At 41.7% G+C, this 22282-nt stretch overlaps 1 protein-coding gene across 6 annotated transcripts in view; it reads left to right on the top strand.

Annotated features, from left to right (window-relative positions):
- Positions 1-22282, top strand: part of LOC128742053 (uncharacterized) — a 47341-nt gene that overhangs the window by 6046 nt on the left and 19013 nt on the right. For all 6 annotated transcript variants that reach the window (XR_008412245.1, XM_053838249.1, XM_053838258.1 and 3 more), the window contains exon 2: positions 3848-4349. Coding sequence is in view for 5 of the 6 variants with exons in the window: in XM_053838249.1 (XP_053694224.1) it covers positions 4104-4349 (246 nt within the window). In the remaining variant the exon portion in view is untranslated. The remainder of the gene's footprint in view (positions 1-3847; positions 4350-22282) is intronic.

Raw genomic sequence — 22282 nt, 5'->3', positions numbered from 1 at the left:
GTGTAAACCAACAAGGGCTATAGAAAATTCTGGACGAAAACGACTTTTCTGAATTAACGTCGTTGAAATAGAGCAGAAAAATCAGACGGCCTAGGTGGCTTCCTTGAGGTATACTGTCATGGCATGGTTTATCTTGTGAAAGGCTGCCGACAGGTTGGTGTAAAAGACATTTGCTTGAGCTCTTCGGATCACACCTTCCGTTATGTATGATGTAAGACACAGTAGAGGTTTCATGACTACCAGCTCAAAAAGTTACAAGCGTGTCTCTTCAAGAATACGGAAGGTACTTGGGTACAAGATTAACGGACGATTTAAGCATGGTCGAAATCATCTCGTCATTGATATCAATGGTACCCAGCGTTTAACTACATATTGGCATGTTGTTGGCTGCTAGGGCGATATGTTCCGCGCTCAATACCTCATTGGTGAAAACACTTACAAACTTCTTGGAAAAGAAACGGCATATATCCTATAAGGAGCAACTTCCCTGTTGTACTCCCGGACTCTTTGCGTTGCCCGTTTACATAGTTCCAAGAAGACTTCGGGTGACGTTTGTTTATCCTCGCATCTTAGTGAAAGCATACGAAACTTCGTGAATCGTCTTAATGCTGCCCTTTTATGACTTCAGCCTGAGTAACTAATTCGTTTGCCAAGAAGGATGACAGGTACTTCTTTTCGGTACGTTTCGATCGATAGCATCAAGACAGCTGTTGATCAGCTTCAAGGAAGTTATATGAGATAGCAGCTAGACATTCATCGAAATCCCGAAGGAGATTATCTTCGCTGCAGACGATCAGAGGAGGACGGTGTTGAACTCTCTTGATTAACGAACACGGAGCCGCTGAGACACATGGGGCCTTGTCCTGTGAACTAACGAAGCAGAGGTCTAAGGAACGGTTCTCGTTGACGACATGGTTGACTTGATGAAGCACGAAGATTCAATGCACCGACATGTGCCGTAGAGTTTTCAGAATCAGAATAGAGGAAACCGCTATGTGCGTAAAATGACTGGCAGTGAGCGTCAATTAGGTTGTGAGTCGTGAACACGATCAGGTGGGATGTATAAGGCACATAGAATAAGTAAGCAATCACTCAGCTTGATGGCCATCCAAACCTGCTCGACGCAGCTCTCGGTTCCAATCCACGACGGACAGCTATCAGAACATCACAGACGGTCGGTAGATTTACGGCTGTTGTTATGCTTCCGATCACAACCGAAAGCTTCGTAATCGGGCTCAAAAACTTGACTGGAAATCGTCTGAGAGTTAAGCCACGTTTCGCATATGACAATGATATCATAGCAGCGATCCGATACGACTAGTCGGTTGTCTTCAATATCGGAATTCATTCCACCGACGTTTTGATAGAAGGCTATGACATCTTACTTGCTTGAGATTAAAAGGGTATTATCAGGGGAAGTCGTGCCTACCACGGACTCCACAAACACTTGCGGTCGAACAATCTGAGCCTCCGTACAAAGTGCACATTGTACAAAACGCTAATTATGCCGGTTGTCCTCTACGGGCATGAAACGTGGACACGGACATTAAGAACCATCTTTGGCGGCGAGCAAAAGAACGGTGTATGAAGGCAACGAATGAATAACGAACGTCTCTACGGCGAATTCAGTATTCAGAAAATGGTTAAAACTGGACGGATACTTTGGGCAGGGCACGTTGTTAGAATACCGGACAACTATCGTGCAAAAATGGTTTTCGCATTGAATCCGGTAGGAATAAGGCGAAGAGGGGCACAGAGAGGAAGGTGGCAAGACCAGGTGGAGCAAGACCTGGCGAGCATTGGGTAGCCGCGGAATTGGCGAGCTGCCATGGAGCTGCCATGGACCAAATAAGATGGATGAATTATGTTACCCAGACCTTGTCCTAAGACGTAAGGCCAACTAGGTAAATAAATCCAGGAACCTGCCGTTCTGGTTGTATACGGGATTAGTCTGATACATGCTGTGAAAATTCTTGCCATCTAATAAACGGAAACTGCGAGCATTCAACGATGACCGTAAAGCGTCAGCTTGTGGATGCAGCGACTAAGATAGTCCAGAACGATTGAAGTCACCAAATTAATGGTATTTATTGGCATGCTATCCTTTCCAAATTGGCAGAGTTATTCGTCAATCAAGTCGTCGGAATGATACGGATCTTCTGCTATTCTGCTGGTTACGATCGTATCTAAAGACGGAGAATGCGCTCCCGAATAGCTGTTGCGAGTTCCATTCAACTATAGCAATTAAAAAGACATCGATTTTAGTTCGAAGACCGCGCACGTTCTGGTAGTAAATCAGGGCCTGGACGACTGAAGTGCGCTGGCAGTGAAAGCTCGAGCCAGGGGTTGGGTCAGGAGGAACAGCAGCCTCCATGATGATAGAAACGTTACGTCCCAGCATCTGAATGACCGATAGTGGAGTGATAGCGGTGCTTGGAGAGTCGGAAATAATTACATGACCGTAAATTCTGGAGCTAAAACTGGATCCGAGGTCGTCGCAGGAGTTAGTGTGATCCTTGGAGTGATAGGCGACGAGAGGAGAGTTTGATGATGCCCAGTAGTTTTTTGTGACAGCACCCTCCTACTCTCTAAAGAGAAGACCTTGGCTAGGTCCCATTCCGATTGTAAACGAGATGAAGTTCATTGCAGACAAATCAGGATGCAAATTTTGGCCAATGGAATGACCTTGAATGGTCCATCGAACTGCAAACATACCCTAACCAAATCAGTTACTGCATCCGCTTCAACACTAGGGGGAATTCTGGACAGGTAGAACCAGAATAATTCCTTCGGAGGGAGAACTGTGATTATACGGCTTCAGAAGTCGATGGTTTCGTACCTCCAAGGAACGGCTTGGCAACCACGAAGCGCTCATCGCGACGACATTTTATCGGACAGTCTCTTGTACTTTCTTAGAAAGCTGCTCCATCTGCTTGCCGTTAACCATTATTGCCTGCTTCAAATCACTGATGGCCTCAGCCTCACTATGGTAGGCAACATTGAGGAGACAGCGTTGTGATATGATCTACACATGATCCAGCCTGCTTCCGGCCCGGAGAATAACGTCGTCTTCTCCTGGATCCGATTAAGGATGTCCTTACAGAGTTCTTTCAGAGTCATGACCATAGATCGTCAACAAAAAGGTAACCAGCTTCTGGACGCAACGACCAAGATAGTCCCGAACGATTGAAGTCTTCAAATAATTTGTACCTATTGGCATGCAATCCGTTTTAAAATTGGCAGAGTTATTCCTCAGCAAAGTTGTCGGAATGATACCTTGCGGTAAGACGAAGTTTTACGCAGGTTTTTTTTTGTTAAAAGCTAACAGGGAAGTCTCGCAGATTTGAATCATCTATTACGACATTGCCACCACAGAGGATACAATATATAGGGTAAGAACTCCGCGTGTTTTTAAGGAAACTACCCGTCCGATTTATAAATCCGACGCCGACGCCCAGATCATGGCACGGCATGCTGCGCTGCCGTTTTACCGTTTGACGTTTTATCTAAACGGTTATTCGCGCAAAAATTAATCCGTTTTGTTTGTTGCCATTTAGTAGCCACACACCACAAAAAGCACACAAAGAAGGCACGTCAAGTGTCCGGCGCGGCTGCGGCCGCAGCCACTTGACAGGGTTTATTACCTGGGGCAATCATTTCGCGTGTTTTTGATGGTTGGCCTATGTTTATTTTTTTTTTATTTTTTTTTTCGCTGCCTCTCTTCTTCTCACCGTTTCGTTTGAGTAGTGCAAACATTTCGCACCCGCCGCCGGCGGCGGCCGGCACCCGACACGGACCAGAACCCACCGAATCAATCGATTTTTGCCTATAATCTTGTTATTTTTAGTTCCCCAACTGAGTCAAGTGGACGTTGAAGATGCACATCGGCTAATCGAAGGAGAAGCAGGCGGCATCACCCAGAACGAGACAATCAGAATAAACAGGGGCGGGCAGTGCGGTTGTTGTGTGTCCAAGTGCAATTATCGTGTTTCTCTCGAAGAAAAATTCGGCCTGGCCGACATAGACAAGAAGAAAATACGTTCAGTGCCCTAGATCGTGAAAGTGCAAACGAAAAAAGAAAAAAAAAAACAAAATTAAGTAAGATGCGACGATTTCAAGTGCATGCAAGCTTTGCCGTAGCGATGCTTACTGTGCTCGCGCTAACCGGTGGTCCTTCCGGTGGACACGCTTCGGCCATCGAAGGCACTCCATACTACGGACGGTCCTACCGGGGCAACAGCAACGGCGACAACCGGATGATTTTCCCCAACGAAAAGGAACGCTACAATCTCTTGAACAAAGATGTCAAACGCGAGGCGGACGATTTCGACGGTTGCTGCGGCGATGATGTAAGTTGGCCTACTTGATTTTACGCGACCGGCGTCGCCGGTCGCCATTTCTACTACTTACCTAGCTTTGTGACTCACTGATAATAATCTATCACCATAAAACTGTGTTTCATAGAACTTACCCTTGAATGTGTATCAAACTAGCTAATCGTCAACGTAGTGACAAGTGTTTATCGGCAGCAACAACTGGCCTTGACTCAACAATTCGTCGAGTCGAAGCGGCGGCGGCGGCGGTGAACATTCCAGTAAATCACTGACGTTTACCTTGAGAACGTGGTGGCATTCGACGTTGGAATGATAAGACTTTTTACCCATTTCAATGTCTGATCCATTAGTAGAAAAAAAACGCCTTGCACCTTAGAGAAAATAGTCTCGTTGGAGACGAGCAAGTATGTACGATTAATTATTTCAATTGTTTGTTTTAATGATGTGCAAACAGTAGGTACTGTCGCCGTCGTCGTCGATGAGTAATAAAACGATAGGGTTTCTCTCGTATTTTGTTCGATACCAATGCATGCCGTACGGTACGTGCCAAAGTAAGCAAAGTGCGTTGCTCATTTTTTTTCTTTCGCTCTGACACGTTCTTATCGCGCGCAATCACACTTGTTTATTGTGCAATAAATGGTCATTAGGAGCTCGATGATCGGCATCGGAAGGCGTCCCTTATTGGGGATTGTTGCATTGTTCCACCGATTGATGGTGTTTGATTTGTTATACGCAACCGGTTTCAGTGATTTGATTGACCACCTGAAATTATAAATGGGTCTTTTTTGCTGTTGGCGTGACGGTTTACTACGAAGTGACTCATTGCAAGTAATTTAGTCAATTAGTTTGGGAATAATATGCTTCCATGGAATATCTGATAATAGAGTGGCTATTTTTAGTAAAATGAAACGCTTTGTCGTTATTGTACTTGATTTGTTAATGAAAGTTATTCTATCTTCTAGAGCAGACATAGAACTTGTCGGAAGAAGCCCCTTTATCGATTTCTCGTGGCTGACGATTTGATTGTTTATCATAACGAACTTCCATAGTAAACAATCAAAATATTCGTTATATAAACATCAGTTTATACATGTTTATGTCCAATCTATTAGCGCTTTGGGGAATTGCTTGGCCATTTCACGAAACCGATAAGAAACGACACTAAAGATTCAGAGAGTCGCTAGTTAGAAATGTAAACATTAGTCTAAAACGATGCTGAGCTAGTCAAATTCCTTCTATACTATAACCCGATTTCGTGACACCTATTGATGAAAGGAACCATTGTTATAGCATCTTATTTGTTATTTCAGATAGAAATCGACACGTCCTTAAAAACCTGCTTTTTCAAGCAATTGTCTCCATTCAACTTGAGCTTGGACTATGCCAATTTCCTAGGCATCCCGTAAATTGCAGGTTGCTTTCGATCTGGTCAAGCCATCTTGCGCGTAGGTTCCCTTCTTTCCTGGTACCGGTGGGGTTGTTCAATAGAATCGTTTTCATCGCACTGTCATCCGGCATCCTTACGACGTATCCGGCCCACCACCGCCCGTAGCAGTGCCATGTAACTCACCGCTTTCAGTTTGTACTCCGTCAATACATCGTGCGTAGCACCTTCCACTCGAACATGGCACTCATCTAGAACTTATACCCCATCGCCGTCAACGGTTTCCGTCCGTGGGAGGTGCTCGTTTGTATCCTTTGGGCGTCTTCCTGTCATGTATTTGGTCTTCGACGTATTTAATTTTAGCCCAATCCTCCTAAACTGCGTCTTTCAATTTGAAAAGCTCCTGGCTACGATATCAAATATTTTTTGAAACGATGGTTCCACAATTGATGAATGGACGGTAAAAGAAAGTAATGAAGAAGGACTTTTTTGGGAATGGACCGGGAATGGTAGAAGTCACAATGACAACTTGTTAAGTGTAGCTAACTATTAACCCCCCCCCCTCCCTTCCTTTCCACTCTTTCCCCTCCATTCCCAAAAAATCCTTCATTACTTTCCCTTACCGTCCCTTCATCAAGTGTAGAACCATCGTTTCAAAAAACATTAACATATGCCTGACCACATTTCAAGGGCATGACTAAAATTACGAGGTTTGGTCAAATTTACGATATCAAAGTCATCTGCGATGCCTAGGAGGACCTTTGCTAAAAATCGTGCCTCTTGTTTCGATGCCCACTCGGCGGATCCTTAAGAGCGATGTTGAACAGTAGGATCGTTGCACTGGCCCCGTAATTTTCCTGTACTCTAACAGCCGGCTGTGAAGTCTGTCGATAAAGAAGGGCAAAGTCTAAAGACGGTATAAACCCAAGGCTTTGCTTTGCTTGTCTTAACCCTCGCCGCGTCTCGCAAGGGGCTCGAGAGTGTCCCCGGGAGGTGCACGAAACACATCCGCTCGAGTCGTGTTCGTGCATTATCTGCTATAGCTAGTCTCGATCGACTGTATCGTACGCTGCTTCGAAGTCAATAAATAGTAATACCTGGACACGTTGTACTTCCGACATTTCTGCAAGTTCTGTAGGATGGTTCGTTCCAAAAGAAATATATGATCAATTTTTAGGGCAAACTTCGTAAAAACCCAACTAGTTTACAGTATTAATTTTTAACGTCTCTACGAGCTTTGTGCTGGTACAAGGGGGAGCTACTTCCTCGCATGAAAGAGCGTTCTGTATTTCGACATTTACATGAAATGTAAGCATCTCCTTCTGTTTAAGTTCTTCATCGAGTGAACTATCATAAGAAAATTCCATCTGTTTCTTTTTGGCGCTGGTGACTTCGACGATGAAGTTCCAAATCCAGAGATCCAAGTGTAAAGCAACCAAGCCAGAACAATGATGCTGGCAGCAGTTCACGAAGATCTGCATAATACATGCAGAAGATACATTTAAATGAAGCAAAAGATACATTAACATGTTATCCCAGCTAGCACTAACTCGTATATCAATGTAGGAAAATTATCGTAAATATCTCTTAACAAATGCAAAAGCGTAATTAAAGCTTGATAAAGTAGGCCCAAGTTGATTTTCTATCGTATATAATGATAATAACTGACATACATACGATTTTCAGCACAAAATCGTATAGCATTACGAAGCGAGTCGCGCTTAATCGGATATTATCGTATATAAATACATATATAGTCGTAACGCTTATAATTATTGCTAATCACGTATATAGCCTCCAAAATAGTACGGATACACCAATTTTGCGCATCAAATACGTTTTGATAGCATGTATAGCTGTACGTAATGATGATTTTTATCCTTTATATACATATGAAAATGCTAGCTGGGTATGCTATAGATTGATAATATTTGCCAAAGTCAATAACAAAACACTTTGACTTTGACCGTGCCAATTAAAAATTAGTAGCCTCTTCATGCTGCTTTACGAACTTTTTTAGGTTTTGTCTCAGCCCCTAACCTGGGATACAGCCGCATACCTGGTACGGAAACGTCTTAACCCTCGTCGCGTCTCGAAGGGACTCGAGTGTCCATGTGCACGAAACACATCGCTCGAAACGTGTTCGTGGCGGTCGAAAACATGCGTGTAGGCATGTTTTTGAGTTCTTTCTTCGTTTTACTTATCAATTCCTCCTCAGCTTTTGCTACAAAATTGTTGGAGTAGATCTTACGTTTCAGGTTTACCCAGAAATTTTCGAAAGAACGCAGCTGGGGGACGTTGGGCGGGTTCGCCGACTTGGGCACCACATCGATATTCAGGTATTTCTTGATGAACAACGCAACTTTCGGCAGCCACTCCGTACTATAAATTTCCCCGTTCATGGCCAGTCCGGAGCGAAAGATGAGCGGCTTTGACTTCCCCTTCTCACTGGTTGTCAGCCACAGCAGCACCTTCTTGTGGGGAACTTGGTGTGTGAAATGAACTTCCCCTCGGAGCTCACTTCCTTCGTGGGGGAAGTAAAATACGAAGTTCCCTACCAGTCATTGCCATCCAGGGTGAGATAGATCTCGTCGTCTATCACCACCGCCACGGCGCGATTTGCCGGGAAAATCGTCTTGATCATCATATTCAGTCACTGCCGCAGCGTCATTTCTTGCACTTCCGAGACCAGTGGACGGGAATGCCGCTCCTGAGCAAAATATAAAAAACAAAATGTATGTTCATGTTCGCCAGGTACTTTTTCACTGTTTGGCCGGTTGCACTGACCTCTCGGCCAAGCGCACGCAGCAATGTAGCCACTTTTCCGTCGGTCTTTCTCTTCAGCATGCTTTGGAACTTCGTGTCGCTCAGGGTCGTTGGCCGTCCGGAACCGGGGTTTCTTTCGATGCTCTGATTGTTGTCCAATAGTGCCAAGATGTAGATACCGACACGGGCGGTTTTTGACGCGGCGGGGCACCGTACTTTGAACGCGCACACTTCTGAACGGTGTAGCTTCACTGTTTTTTGGCCATCATGGATAGAGTTCGACTAATAGAGCTGTCAATTTTTTGTGCTGACTCATGGGTTACTATGATTAATGCTGAATGGCTAGTTATGTCAGTGCGTGTGGAGGTAAACCCATGAAAAATCGGCAATTTTTGTCTATTTTTTAATGCAAACATTACCTGAGTCCGTTGTATTTCCGACTTTTCTGTCAGTTCTGTAGGATGCAGTTCAGTAGGATTTAACAAATATATGTAAATGTTTTAGGGCATTACAAATTTGCGTAACAATCTCTCTGGCTGGTCGGCTCAAGGCTAAGAAGTAATCCGGTTCGGATGGAATGCCTAACGTGGACCTGAAAACAGCTATACAAGCGTTCCCGGATATGTTCAGCATGGTGCTGCAGAAATGCCTGAAAGATTGTAGCTTCCCGAACAGGTGGAATATCCTGAAGTTAATGCTATTGACGAAGCCAGGAAAGGCTGCCAGGGATCCGTGTACAAGTGGTACATACCTGGAAAGGTATTCGGAAGTTGAACATGGCTTGTCATATGCAGTTCTGGTTTCGAAAAGGGTGGTCCACGGTAATCGAGCGAGCCAAAAAGTCCTCCAGATAGAAACGAAGTTGAGATCGTTTTTTCATTTGTGTTGTAACGTGGTTTTTTTAACGTGAAAAACGCCCTTAACAGGGCCTGCCGGGATATCATCGCCGGGTCACTAGATAGAATACAGGTTCTGGAATATCAATGCAGATCTCTGAGGTGTGTCTTCCAGAGTTGAGTGCTTGTTTACGAGGCCGCTAAGGGGAGAAAGACGATGAACGTTACGGCGGAAGTTTCGCAAGGCTTCGCCCATCTCCATTCACGGAACGTTACGTACAACGATGAATAAAAGTTGCGTAAAAGGTTTGAGTGCTAGCTAACACTGGGATTGGCCCCAATGGAGCAGGTGAAAATGATTTGATCGAGGCAATCGGGAAGATTAAAAACTGGATGTAGAGAATGCTAGTTGTATGCCAAAAAACGAAGGGCGTTCTGGTCAGTAAATCAGTCAGTCAGAGGAGCTGTAGAAACAGCAGAGCACGGGGTCTTCAAATGTCCAAGATTTGCCGTAGTGCGAAGCGAAAGATGCTACCCCCGAGCGTGAACGAGAGGGAAAGAAGGGCAGGAATTGGACGAAGAAAGCAGGAAGTTTCTTCGTGATTAGGCACAAAGTATAAAATTGTGAATCCCACACTCTCATTTTGTAACAGGCCAACAGGTTTCTTCTCTATACCACAGACACACAAACATACATACACATTACACACACAGTCATCGTAGAAGGACTTTTTCCAAGGCACGACCCAGCGTGGTGGCCATAACTCCGTACTTAGACGAAGGGGACAACGCCGAGAGTATACAGGTGTCCAACGAGCAGCTTGTTGCAAGAGGCCTAAAAATGAAGAGGACGCCAAACCCTAACGGAATTCCTAGCATAACCGCATAAAAACTGCAATACAAGCGTTTCCGGACATGTTTAGAACGGTGCTGCAGAACTGTCTAGAGGACGGTCACTTCAAAACGGAGGGCCGTTCGATATTGGGCGGTGATAACCACCGGCGTCAAAAACACCTTCAATAGCGCCAGCTGGGAGGCTAGATCCTGTGCAAGATCCTGAAGAGTTACTTCCCGAACCGAGTGTTGGTGTACGAGACGGCCAAGGGGTAGTGATAAGTGCAGATTACGACGGGTGTCCCTCAAGGCTCTTCTCTCGGTCGTTGACGGTGTGTTGACTGTAGAACTGCCCTGCAGCGCACTATGGGCCAGAAATTAAAATTCCGGGACAAAAATATATGCGGTTAAACGGCATGTCTCAGCTCAATGTGGTCTTCCGCAACTTTTTGAATGAAAAAATGATGCATCTTTTGAAGGGGTCGTCCTATTGGACGATTGGGATTGGATATTTTTAGGTGTTACTTTAACAACAATTTAAGTAATAACTTTTTGAGTAAACTTTTTTTCACCTTTTTGGTTTTAAAATATTAAAGATAAACCAATTTCAAGTATTTTTTCTGAAGATATCAAACTTTTACCTTTTACCCATTTTCAGCAATAGATCTTTGTTTATAAACGACCCCTCAAATCACATTTCTTCTTGTAACATGTTTATATCAACAGACAGCTCAATTTGATATTCTAGACAACATTTTGCACATAAAAGAGGAATATTTTTGCTGAAGACTGTTTTGCTTTTTCTGCATTAATTAATACGATAGAACTGATTTTAGGTTAAAACCCGTCTGATGAAAAATGTGTATTTTTTCAAGGATGGTGTCTTCGGAGAAATAAAATAATAAAATATAGCGCATCTTCCTGCACTATTGGGGTGACCATGAATTCACCTATTAGGGTGATACAAACTTTTGTTTTCTTAAATAATTTCAAAAAGAAAATTTTTTCCTCAAAAGTTGCAGAACATACTAAAATAAGCAACTTTACTGAATAAACTAACTATCTATCTTTTACCGGTTGCGAAATATAATAATGTGTTAAAAAAGAGCACTTAAAAATCAATTACACTCAATAACTTTGCACACGATTATTTTATTGCTTTCAAATGTTCTACAAAGTTATTCAGTATATTAAAATACATATTTTCTGTGAAGACTGTTTGACGCTAGGACGCATATTTATTAAGTTATAAAATGTTTGAAAAAAAATTTGCGTTATTCCCAGCCATGGTATTCCCAGGTATTCTCTGAAATACACATTTGGGCAGATAACTTTAACAATTCCTTACAAATTGGTATGCAAACTAATTGCAGATGGCTAAGATATTCGGATTTTTCATCAGACGGTTTTCAACCTAAAATCAGTTATATCTTATTAATTAATGCATATAGAGCAAAATAGTCTTCAGCAAAAATATTCCTCTTTTATGTGGAAAATATTGTCTAGAACATCACATGGAGCTGCCTGTTGAAATAAACATGTTACAAGAAGAAATGTGATTTGAGGGGTCGTTCATAAACAAAGGTCTATTGCTGAAAATGGGTAAAAGGTAGAAGTTTGATATCTTTAGAAAAATACTTGAAATTGGTTTATCTTTAATATTTAGAAACCAAAAAGGTGAAAAAAAGTTTACTCAAAAAGTTATTATTTAAATTGTTGTATAAGTAACGCTTAAATATTAGGCGACCCCTTCAAAATATGCATCAATTTTTTATTCAAAAAGTTTCGGAAGACCACATTGAGCCGAGGCATGCCGTTTAACCGCAAATATTTTTGTCCCGAAATTTTAATTTCTGGCCCATAGTGGCAGCGCTAGCACTGAAGCACCTGAGAGTGATGACCGACGATCGGCTTAATTTTAATAGTCACGTGGACTATGTCTGTGAGAAGACGGTGAAGGCCATCAATGCGTTGGCTAGAATTGTCCCGAATAGCTACGGACCTAACAGTAGTAAACGTCGACTTCTGGCTGGTGTCTCCCTGTCGATTCTCAGGTACGAATGTCCAGCCTGGATTTCAGCGTTGAGAACCGAATGATACCTAACAAAACTGAACATGAGAGCCGCGAGTGCTTATCGAACAGTCATCACAGGAATGATCCCTATTGGTGGAAGACAAGGAGACTTATATGCGAATGGAAACTAGAGGAATTCGGAAAGTTGTCAGAGAGGAGTCCCTGGCCAAATGGCAACAGGAATCGGATTCGTCCTCAAACAGCAGATGGACCCGCGAGGGTGGTCGTGAAGGGATGGAAGTCAAATTGGGCGCCATCCACGCATCGGTGAACGTCTAGGTAACAGAGAAGTGCGGAGCTAGAGATGCTACTTCTGAGCGTGCGTGAGAGAGGAAAAACGCGTCAGGAAATGGACGGAATTTTTTTAGTGGTTAAGCGGGGTACGCTGCTGAAAAGAAAACAGCTCAAGAAAAAATCTTGCTATTTACCGAAGAAATTTTGACAACTCCAATGCAAGTAACCACCTGTCATTTTTTCTTGTGGTAATAATTGCGCCGGATATTATTCCGTACGGAAAAGTGACGTTTTAATTCACCTGCATGTAAAACTGCGCCATCTGAACGTGAAATAATATTTCTTATGAAGTGCGTACTGCTTAAGAAATCGTAAAAGAAATCGATTTCTTGAGCATTTCTTGTCCTATCTTTTTACCCATTACTTTTCAGCAGCGTACCCCGCTTTAGGCACAAAGTACAAAAGATTAAAGGTTTTTTCTCCTTACCGCAAACAAAAAGTGACACGTATCGTATCGAAGTAACACGTATCGATTGGTACATTGCCCTCCGGGCTTCGAATCAACTTCGTGTTTTTCGATAACTTTCCAAATCTTTGTTAAAGTATAACAAAGATAAAAATAAGACACAAACACAAAGCGTAAGCTTCGAATATAGTTGAATCCTCTGTTAACATAGCATACTGCCCAATCTTATTTATAGAGATGAGAGAACTAAGATAAAACCGGATTTTTCGATAAACCTGGATAAACCTGTGCATGAATTTAATACTTTCAGCTTAACAGCTCCTATGTCTGTGCTCGCATAAAGTCGTTGTGTCGTGTAGGTATAACGCCGAAATGCGCTTCAAACACTTATATTCTCATAAGTGCAACCAATAATCTTTCACGTTTGTAAATTTATTGGCTTCTATATTCTACCTAATTGCAAACGACAGATTTAAATGAGTTCATTTAAAGCTGATTCAAATCGTTTAAACTGATTGACAAAGCTAGGCAGTTTCTAGATAGAATTCTAATGCTATTGTCAATTAGTAAATTAATACGAGCAGCTTAGCTTCTAATTCGCGTGCCGACAAAACTCACGGAAGTACTGGAAGCTTTTATGTCGTCTCAACTTTCCATTATGCTGTCCGTCAACAAGCGACCATCACAAAGCAAGTTATAGTAGAAGCCGCGTGTTTAGTCGTTGTGTTCTCCTACGTAAAAGAAGCTATAGTTGATGCCAACTGGTGGATGATCGTGTCTCATTCAGTGAGACGACGCGACGAGCTAACTTAATTAACTGATTATACCTCCAATCAGCGCTGCTGTGTGATATCATGCACTCGAGTGATAATTTTTGCTCCTTCAAAAGCAACTGGAATGAAATTTATCGTTGTTTGAAACCCACTGTATATGGGTCGAATTCGACGGCCAATCGATCTGCTGGCTGGTTGAGGGTCGGCTCGGCACACTCACCTTGGCTGGAATTCGCTTGTTTGTTGTTGTTTCACTTGGTCGACGGCCAATGTGACATTTGCCTATTCTATGCATACGGTCGGTTGAGTTAAGCTGAGGCGCATTTCATAATCTGCGCCGGCGACGACACCTCCGCGTGCAGAATCGCGCGAATTACTGGTATGAGTCATCCGCGCCTGTAAAAGGTCTGCTGGCTGTGGGGTGGATGAATGTCGCAAAGGAAGAAATTCTTCGCATGCCAATCACTTCACTACTTCAGTGGACAGGCGAGAGCAGCGCATGGCAACGTGACGCCGAAGGTGTTCCAATTCAATGCTGTAGACCTGTAGATCTTTCATCGCACGTGGTTGTGCTATTGACACTGCTCTTACATCGATCCTGGACGGTTTTACTAAAATATGGGATTATTCATCTCGAAGCTACTGCTACCAGCAGCGTTACGGTGGGAAAATTGCGCTGCCAGCGCATCGCATTTATGCCGAAAGCAGTTTTCCGATTCGCGAGAGGGTGATAATTGGGGTGTCGGCAGATAGGGCTGCGACGTGGGACATATTCTGGTTTTGCAAGTTACATTCGAGTAACGTTTCGGTCATAATGACGATCGTTTACAAAACAATACTTTCATTGATTCGGTGATTCACGTATTGTTTCATAACAGCCGTAAACAAACTAATAAAAATTCAAGCTGAGCCACAAATTGCCCGGTGCAGGGATATCTATGGCAAGTTGTAGATCACCTTAATCCATCCATCCATCAAACCCATTAAACCGGTATTGTTTATTGCCAATTTTCCAGGTGCTTTGACTGTCATAAATTTGGTCTGACGTGATCAAGCCCTCCTGGACGCGCATTTCTGTTGACGGTTGGATCTTTGGAACGAAAAAAATTTCATCAAAGTACCCTTTGAGATCCTAGGGATGTGCTCAACACAGTTTTTCGATATGACATGTCACTGACGTACCAAAGTAAACAAATTCGTCGGCCATTTCAAAAGCATCTCCAGTAGTCACCACCGCAGATTGAACAGCCGAAGGGCTACCATGCTTTCTGCTAGCTGTTGCATACTTTACTTTGGTAGACTTTATGATGGGCCCTCCTTATGAGGGCTTATACTTTGTAAAGTTGCTTCTTAAGATGCGTGTACGCCTCTTATACAGCTCTACGATCACTGGCGTTCCCAGACAACAGAAGATGTTTGGTTTGGAAAATCACGTAATCGTAGGATGGCGGAAAAATCCTGATCAAATAGATTACTTTGGGCTTTGGAATTCCGTCCGATTACGAGATTTTTTACATTTTATAGAGAAGGCATAAAAGTGGGTTTGAAATTGTATTTATAACAAAACCTAAAATTGAACTTGGAATACGGATTTGATTTTGGACCTCAGCTTGAAGTTTGATTTGAAATTGCGTTTGAAACGGAACTGATAATTGGATTTCAAATTGCACTTTAAATCGGGGTAAAATTGGATTGGAATTCATTTACAATTGAAATTGGACCTAAAATTAGACACGATATTAGACTTCTGTCAAATTTGAAATTGCACTTTATATTAGACTTGAAATCGGTATTTAAATTGGACTTGACAGTTGACTTACATTCTGAATCTGGACTTAAGACATCAAATCGGATATAAATTGGACTAAATCGGAGATGAAATTTAAATTAAATTAGACTTCAAATTGGACTTAAATTTGATTTAAATTTGATTTAGACTTGAAAATTAGAATTAAACTAGACTTTAAACGGAACTTGAAATCGGAGATGAAAACGGACTTGAATTGGAATTAAATTGGAATTGCAGTTAAACTTGACATGACATAAAATCAGACTTGAATTGTAGTGGAAATCGGAGATGAAATTGAAATTAAATTAAGTTTAAAAGGTAGAGAATTGACCTTCAAATTAGACTTGAAATCTGAGTTGAAATAGGAATTAAACTACCCTAAGAACATTTTTGTTGTATTATTGCTTATCAAGCACTTGTTCCACGGATATTAATTATACAATGACTGAATAAGTTATTCTTAAACAAAAATGTTTGTTAGGTAAACGTCAAAATGAACATATACTTACTTACTGGGCCTAACATCTTATGACAAGGCCTCTGTAACGTAATTCCTCCATGTAATGAAAAGGGACTTATTTTAAACTTGAATCTGGACTCAAAATTGGACTTTATATCGGAGGTGAAAAAGGGCTAAAAATAAAACATGAAATTTGGCTTTTTTGTTAAGGGAGGACCTAAACCACTTAGTAATTGGACCTAAAATAGGACATGAAATTGCACTTTAAATTGATCTGTAGTGGACTTGAATTTGGACGCAAATTTGGATCAGTTTACTTTGCTTGACAATTAAATTAGGAATTAGAATTGTGATTGGACATAAAATTGGACTTGAAATCTTACTTGAAATGACTTGAGACTGACTGAATCTAATCTTACGCAGTTAATTTACTTATCGAAAAGTTACTGGTTATTCAAATAACTAACAGCTCCGGAGATTCGGGTTGCACCTTGAGGAAACTTTTTGTTCTATATCAAATTTTGTAGAAAAGGTGGAACTCGTGCCCCAGGAAAAGATCGCAGTAACGCATTTTTACGTCACGAATTTTTCGTTTTTAAATTGAAACATTTAACTTCGATTTTAACATAAAATTTAATTACCGAATTCGGCAGAAACCGTGTGAAATCAGCCCATCGAAAAAAAAAGTAAAAGTACAGTGCATTTTTCCTTTTGATATCTGGAAAACTTTCTGCTAATTGGTTGTCGATGTGTAATTCTGTTTCAAGTTTTGCGTGGCTGGACCGTTTGAAGTGAAAAATAGTGTAATGTGGATTCTGTCGATACTTGTAAGCTAAGATTTCCTACCATTTCGTTAGTTCCGGTTGGTAATTCCCGATTGAATCTTGGAGCAAGTGGGAAGGACCGGAAGTAGCAGGATGAGAGTCCGATGTGCTTTGACTTTTGTAACTGTGGATAAAGCTGTGCAAGTTAAATATCTCCGGGGGTCAAAGCCGGTGTTTGGCAGAATGCAACAATCTAGACTCCATCATTATCATCATCATCATCATCTAGAATTGGAGCCAACTCGGAACAAATCGAAAAATTTCAAGAAGCCGTCGCTGTCGAATTGGTTAAATTTGAAAGTTTTGCTCAAGCGGCAGGTTCCGAGTTCATCCAACGGGGGCAGTAGAAAGGCAACAAGATCTCATTGGAGACTGATGGTGCGGCTGCTACGGGGTAATTCGAAGCAGCAGCAAAATATTTAATATCGAGCCCAAGAGGAACTGGGACCACTGCCATCCAGAAGTAATCTATCTGGCGGTTCAAATCACAGCACAAACTGGGAAGTAAATCATTTCCTCTTGTTTATTTCTCTTTCTCTCTTGGGTATTTTTACAAATTTGACCTTTTTATAAAATAATTTATGTTAATCCTTTGTTAGTTGGTTAGTTTAATCTATTTCCAGATAGCGAAATAAGGCGCCTTGGCCTTTTGCAGCCTGGCTTTTGGTCTAAAAACCATAAGTTCATCCCCGAGGGTCCGGAGTATCACTTAACCTTTATTAGCAAAGATACTCCCAACGAAACAAAGTTACAATTAATCAGAAACGGTTGGTACGAGACGTCCCCGATTCTTCTTCTCCTGTTGATTTTGAAATGCATCTATATATGAATAACTTATTCACACAAGATTCATTTCGTATTTCAATTGTCTTCGCGGCAATACTTCACAGTTGGCCTGGCCGATTAAACATTTGCAATATATCACTGATATTATGCAAATGTTAATACAGACAAGAAAATAATTTGAAATATTTCTTTAAATAGAAATAATTAAAATTATTTCCAGGAATCCTTGATTGTGGCTGTGATGGTATTAATAAGAATAAGAATAAGAAGGTAGAACACGTGCCCCAGCCTGGGCACATCATTGTCTACGATTCACACCGATGATATCGGTCCAATCAAGGCTGATCCGGATTAGTTTTGTTGGAAAACAAATGGTGAGTCGGCAATTTAAACTCCCGGAGTTTATTGAGGATTGGTCGCAAGGCTAATATCTGGCCCGTCGTGGAATGTCATTTTGGAAAACGTATTTCCCAACACAGATTTTCGGCTTCGGTCTCAGTCTATGAAACAGGATGCAGGAGACAATTTTGTATACAGAATTGGAAAGAGCAATTCCCCGACAATTGCTGCATTCGACTCGGTGGGCCGTTTTGTAAATAGGGCCTATGAGACCTTCCAACCAGTTCATAGGCAGTTCTTTCTCAGTCCATACCTTTAGCATATAACCCGATGGATTGCACAATAGAGCCGTTCGCTCCCGACTTTCAAAAGATCGGAAGCTGATTTGCCGTTCTTCACCTTTCTAGCTGCTTTTTTAGTCTCTTGCGGGGTTGGTTGATCCACTGCTTGTCCATCATCCACAATCGTTACCCTGATTCTGTTGACAGCTCTATCCTGTTCACCATTCAACAGTACGTCGAAATGTTGTTCGTAACGCCTAATCACCTCCGATCTTTTGGTAGTTAGGTTCTCCTTCTTGTAGTTGCACATAACAGGAATTGGCGCGGACCGGTTTCTGCTTCCGTTGATGGTTTTAAAGAAGCTTGTATCGTGCCTCTCGAAGCAATTCTCCGCCTCCACAAGAATGCGATCTCAGTGCTGACGTTTCTTACGACGGTGAAGTCTCTTTTCGGCAGCTCTAGCATCTCGGTATCTCTCTCTGCTCCGGCATGTCACAGCTGCAGCTAATATGTGAGTTTTGGTTCGGTTCTTCTTATCAGTCACTCGTTGGCACTCTGTGGCAAATCACTCACTGGAAGTGGCTGCAGCGTAGCCGTAAGATTACCGAGTGTGCTTTGACAAGCGAGTGGTCATGGGTTCGAATCTTAGTAGGATCAGGCCATTCGATGTCAAGTGACTTTAGCATGGGTTTATTCTCAGGCCCCTAATTACCCTTCCATCACGCTGAATTCTATATGACCCCCATAAAAGCACTCTTGACAGTGCAAAAAGTCACTCTTATAGTTAAATGTACTGGTCAGCCTCGCCAGGGATGACTGTAACTGGAGACAGTACTGGCATTGAGGAGCAAGTTGAGTAAAGTAGATCTAGCATTGAAGGAAGGGTAAACGCCACTGCACGCAAGCACGCATAACATTTAATAAGCATATCGCTCATTCAATAGCGATTATAGCAAAAAATGCAGTGAGGTATACAGCAAACACCCGGCCGATATCACAATAGATCAACGATACTGCTCGTAGTGATGCGTCCATTCAGGAAAAAAAATCCATTGATGTTCTACCTTCTACTCATTGAGTAGTGAACTGAGCAACAAAGTGTTAATACAATTTTTGGCTGCCCATGAAATGGGACTAAAAAACTGTTTAGACTTCTCACAGCGGCAACAGTGCAAAAAATGTTGCATATAACGATAGTGGATGATATGACAACATTGAAATTCCCGTGCAGTTGCTTTTTCGCTCAATGAGAAACAAAATTTTGTTTATATATCTCTTTATTTTTGGCCTGTTTCGCTTTGCGTGGATGGATTTCTCATTTGTGGCCGCAGTTTTGCTCATTGTTATGAACAAAAAAAGGTGCACTTTTTGCACAATTAGTTAGGAAATGGCAAGCCTGTGTGTGAGTAATGGCATAGGACGAACAAATAAAAACAAAATAAAGCAAAATCTGTATCCGCACATCCTTAAGGTTTTCGCTTGCGCTCGCGAGTTGTTGGCATGGTTTGCCTCGTGAGCGGACTGAACGGAAACACGCTGTGCGCTTGCGAGTGTGCAGTTAGTAAAATGTATGCAATTGTTTGTCGTATGCTTTCGTCAGCAGAGTAAGTGTTGGAGGCTATGCTCCTCACATTCGCTCGCGTAAGAATGGCCATTGCTTGCTTCTCGCTCGATTTCCAACATTGTCCTTCACTGCATTAGAAATCCTAGCATCCCCGAGAGGATACGTCGCCTAACAAAGCGTTCATTCCCCCATGCACAGGTTAAAAAGGATTGAGAAAAAAAGCTTTTAAAAGGGAAACTTGGTCTGTTTCTCAGTCCTTTTGACGTAGGACTACGTCTTACGGCAAGTTTTGAGATAGGGTGTCATTCCAAAAAATCGAAAAATGCGAGCGTCACGAAAAATGAAATGTTTTGAGCGCTAATAGCTCAGCGGTTTTCCGATCAATTTTCAATATTCTTACACCAATCGATCGGAAAATCTTCTAAGAATTGACCCAAATGAAGAAAAGTATAGGTTCTTGATGTTGAACTATTGAAAAATTGAAAATAATGAACCTATGTTTTACCAGAATTCTCGCTTCGTGATTGGTTGGAAGATTCTTTACGATGATCTAAACCTATACCAATTTGATATCTGTGCTTGGGAAGTAAGCCAAAACAAGCGACAGTTTCCTCATTTCAACAAGATTTCTTAACACCACGGTTCAATCTAGACCATTTTGATGTCCTTGCTTGGGAAATACGCCAGAGAAAGTAACAAAGCCCCCTCGTGCCGACAGATTTCTTACGAACGCGATTAAACCTAGTCCAATTTGATGTCTGTGTTAGGGAAGTGTGCCAGAAAAAATGACACAAGTTCGTTGTCTCAACAGATCACAAATTCTTTACTGCGACTGCGAGACGACTAAACCTCGGCGAACTTGATATGATGAATACGCATGCTTGCCGTTTTATTAGAAGTGTAGTGAAAAGATGTGCTGTTGATAAAATAGGATTGAATTGGTAAAATCCCTTCAACGTGGGAAACCATGGATAATAAAAACAATCTTTAATTTGAGTAAGGTAGCAGCTAGCAGGAAAGCAATAGTTTGTGTTCTTGATGTTGTTAAATTGTTTTCAAATGCACAATCTTTTGAAAATTGAACGTATGCAATGTTACTACTTTGATAAATGTTACATACAACGCATGTAGCATGTATATATGTTGCATATAGCATGTATACATGATGAATCGAATGATTACAAGCATGAATACATGCCACTATCACTACAAAGGGACTTACGTAGTCCTGCGTTACCTATATATGTGGTCGTGTCTTGTACACAACCCCTCTGATTTTTTCAATTCTCTTAGCGATAAATTTCCGCTACTGGGAGCTATATTCTATACTACAGAGGATAGAGCGATATCCTGCTGTAGCATCTCTGACTTTCAAAATGCTTCATTCATAAAAGGATTTTGTTTTATAAGTCTGCTCAGAACATTTGTCTTACTTGGGCTTTCTATGTGATCCCAAAGAATGCATAAGCTGAATAAAAGATTTAATAACAAAACTATTGAAGAGCCAGTATTTGTATATCAAGCCCAACGTTTCTTAGATCCAAGCGCAGTTTTGCTGTTCATCAGGAGAGCGGATCAAATCTCAATCCATGCCCTTTAGAAGTTGGCGCGAACGTGTTTGAAAGAATGGCATACAGAACCATGTGAAGCTCTCTTAGAATTGCTTCTTTTAACGATGCTGTAAAATGACTGTTTTCCATCCCGATCTAAGTCGGACCCCACCGCTAATAATCGGACCCAGACATAGTTGCTTGAAAGACTAATTTGATTGTACTACATCATGCACCTGGATGGGTCGATTAGCTATAGCATTAGAAACATTCTAGCGTTACGGGCCACTATCCCTACTATGCAGATCGGTTCCTGTTTCATCAAATCCCTGGCATTCTAGTGGAAAATGAAGTACTCTTGAAACAACTATTTTACAAGGTATTTGCCAAAAAATTGGTGAAACAGGAGGCGATTCACACGGTAACAAAGAGTGCTTATTGTGTCCCGTTATGCTGGAATGTGTCATTAGCATCTGTGGTTTGAGCAGCACGTTCCACCGGCGTTTGGATCTCATCCATGCTTCAATTGAAGTGCACTCAAAATATGGTTAATCTATACAGTATTTTAAAGCACAGATAAAAAAACTCACTTGAAATTTGAACCAAGATTTATAATCGTCTAATTTATCATTCTAATTTTAGTCCTATAACGAAAACCCCGTTTGCCTTTCACTCGAGTCGCTTTTTACGCAAAGGATATGTTTCGCGTAAATTCCGGAATTCTCGTAAAAAAAATCTCGTGGATTCCAAAACTAAGAGTAAAGATAGGCGCATTAGGCACAACCACGTAAATTCCGAAATTCACATGAAAACCCGTGCAAAACGCGACTTCGAAGCAGGTGCTTTAATGGTTCAGGTAAAAAAGAACTGTACGCTAAGTAAGAAGTCTGGGTTGCGTAAGCTCTAAAATACAGCTGAGCACACACATGAATGACTTGATCTCTGTAATCGAACGCACTAGGGACGTAATTACAATTACTTTTCGTTA

The sequence above is a fragment of the Sabethes cyaneus genome, chromosome 1 (assembly GCF_943734655.1).
Source record: "Sabethes cyaneus chromosome 1, idSabCyanKW18_F2, whole genome shotgun sequence".
Taxonomy (NCBI): Eukaryota; Metazoa; Arthropoda; class Insecta; order Diptera; family Culicidae; genus Sabethes; species Sabethes cyaneus.
Note: the sequence above shows the minus strand (reverse complement) of the source record. Positions and strands in the feature narration are given on the sequence as shown.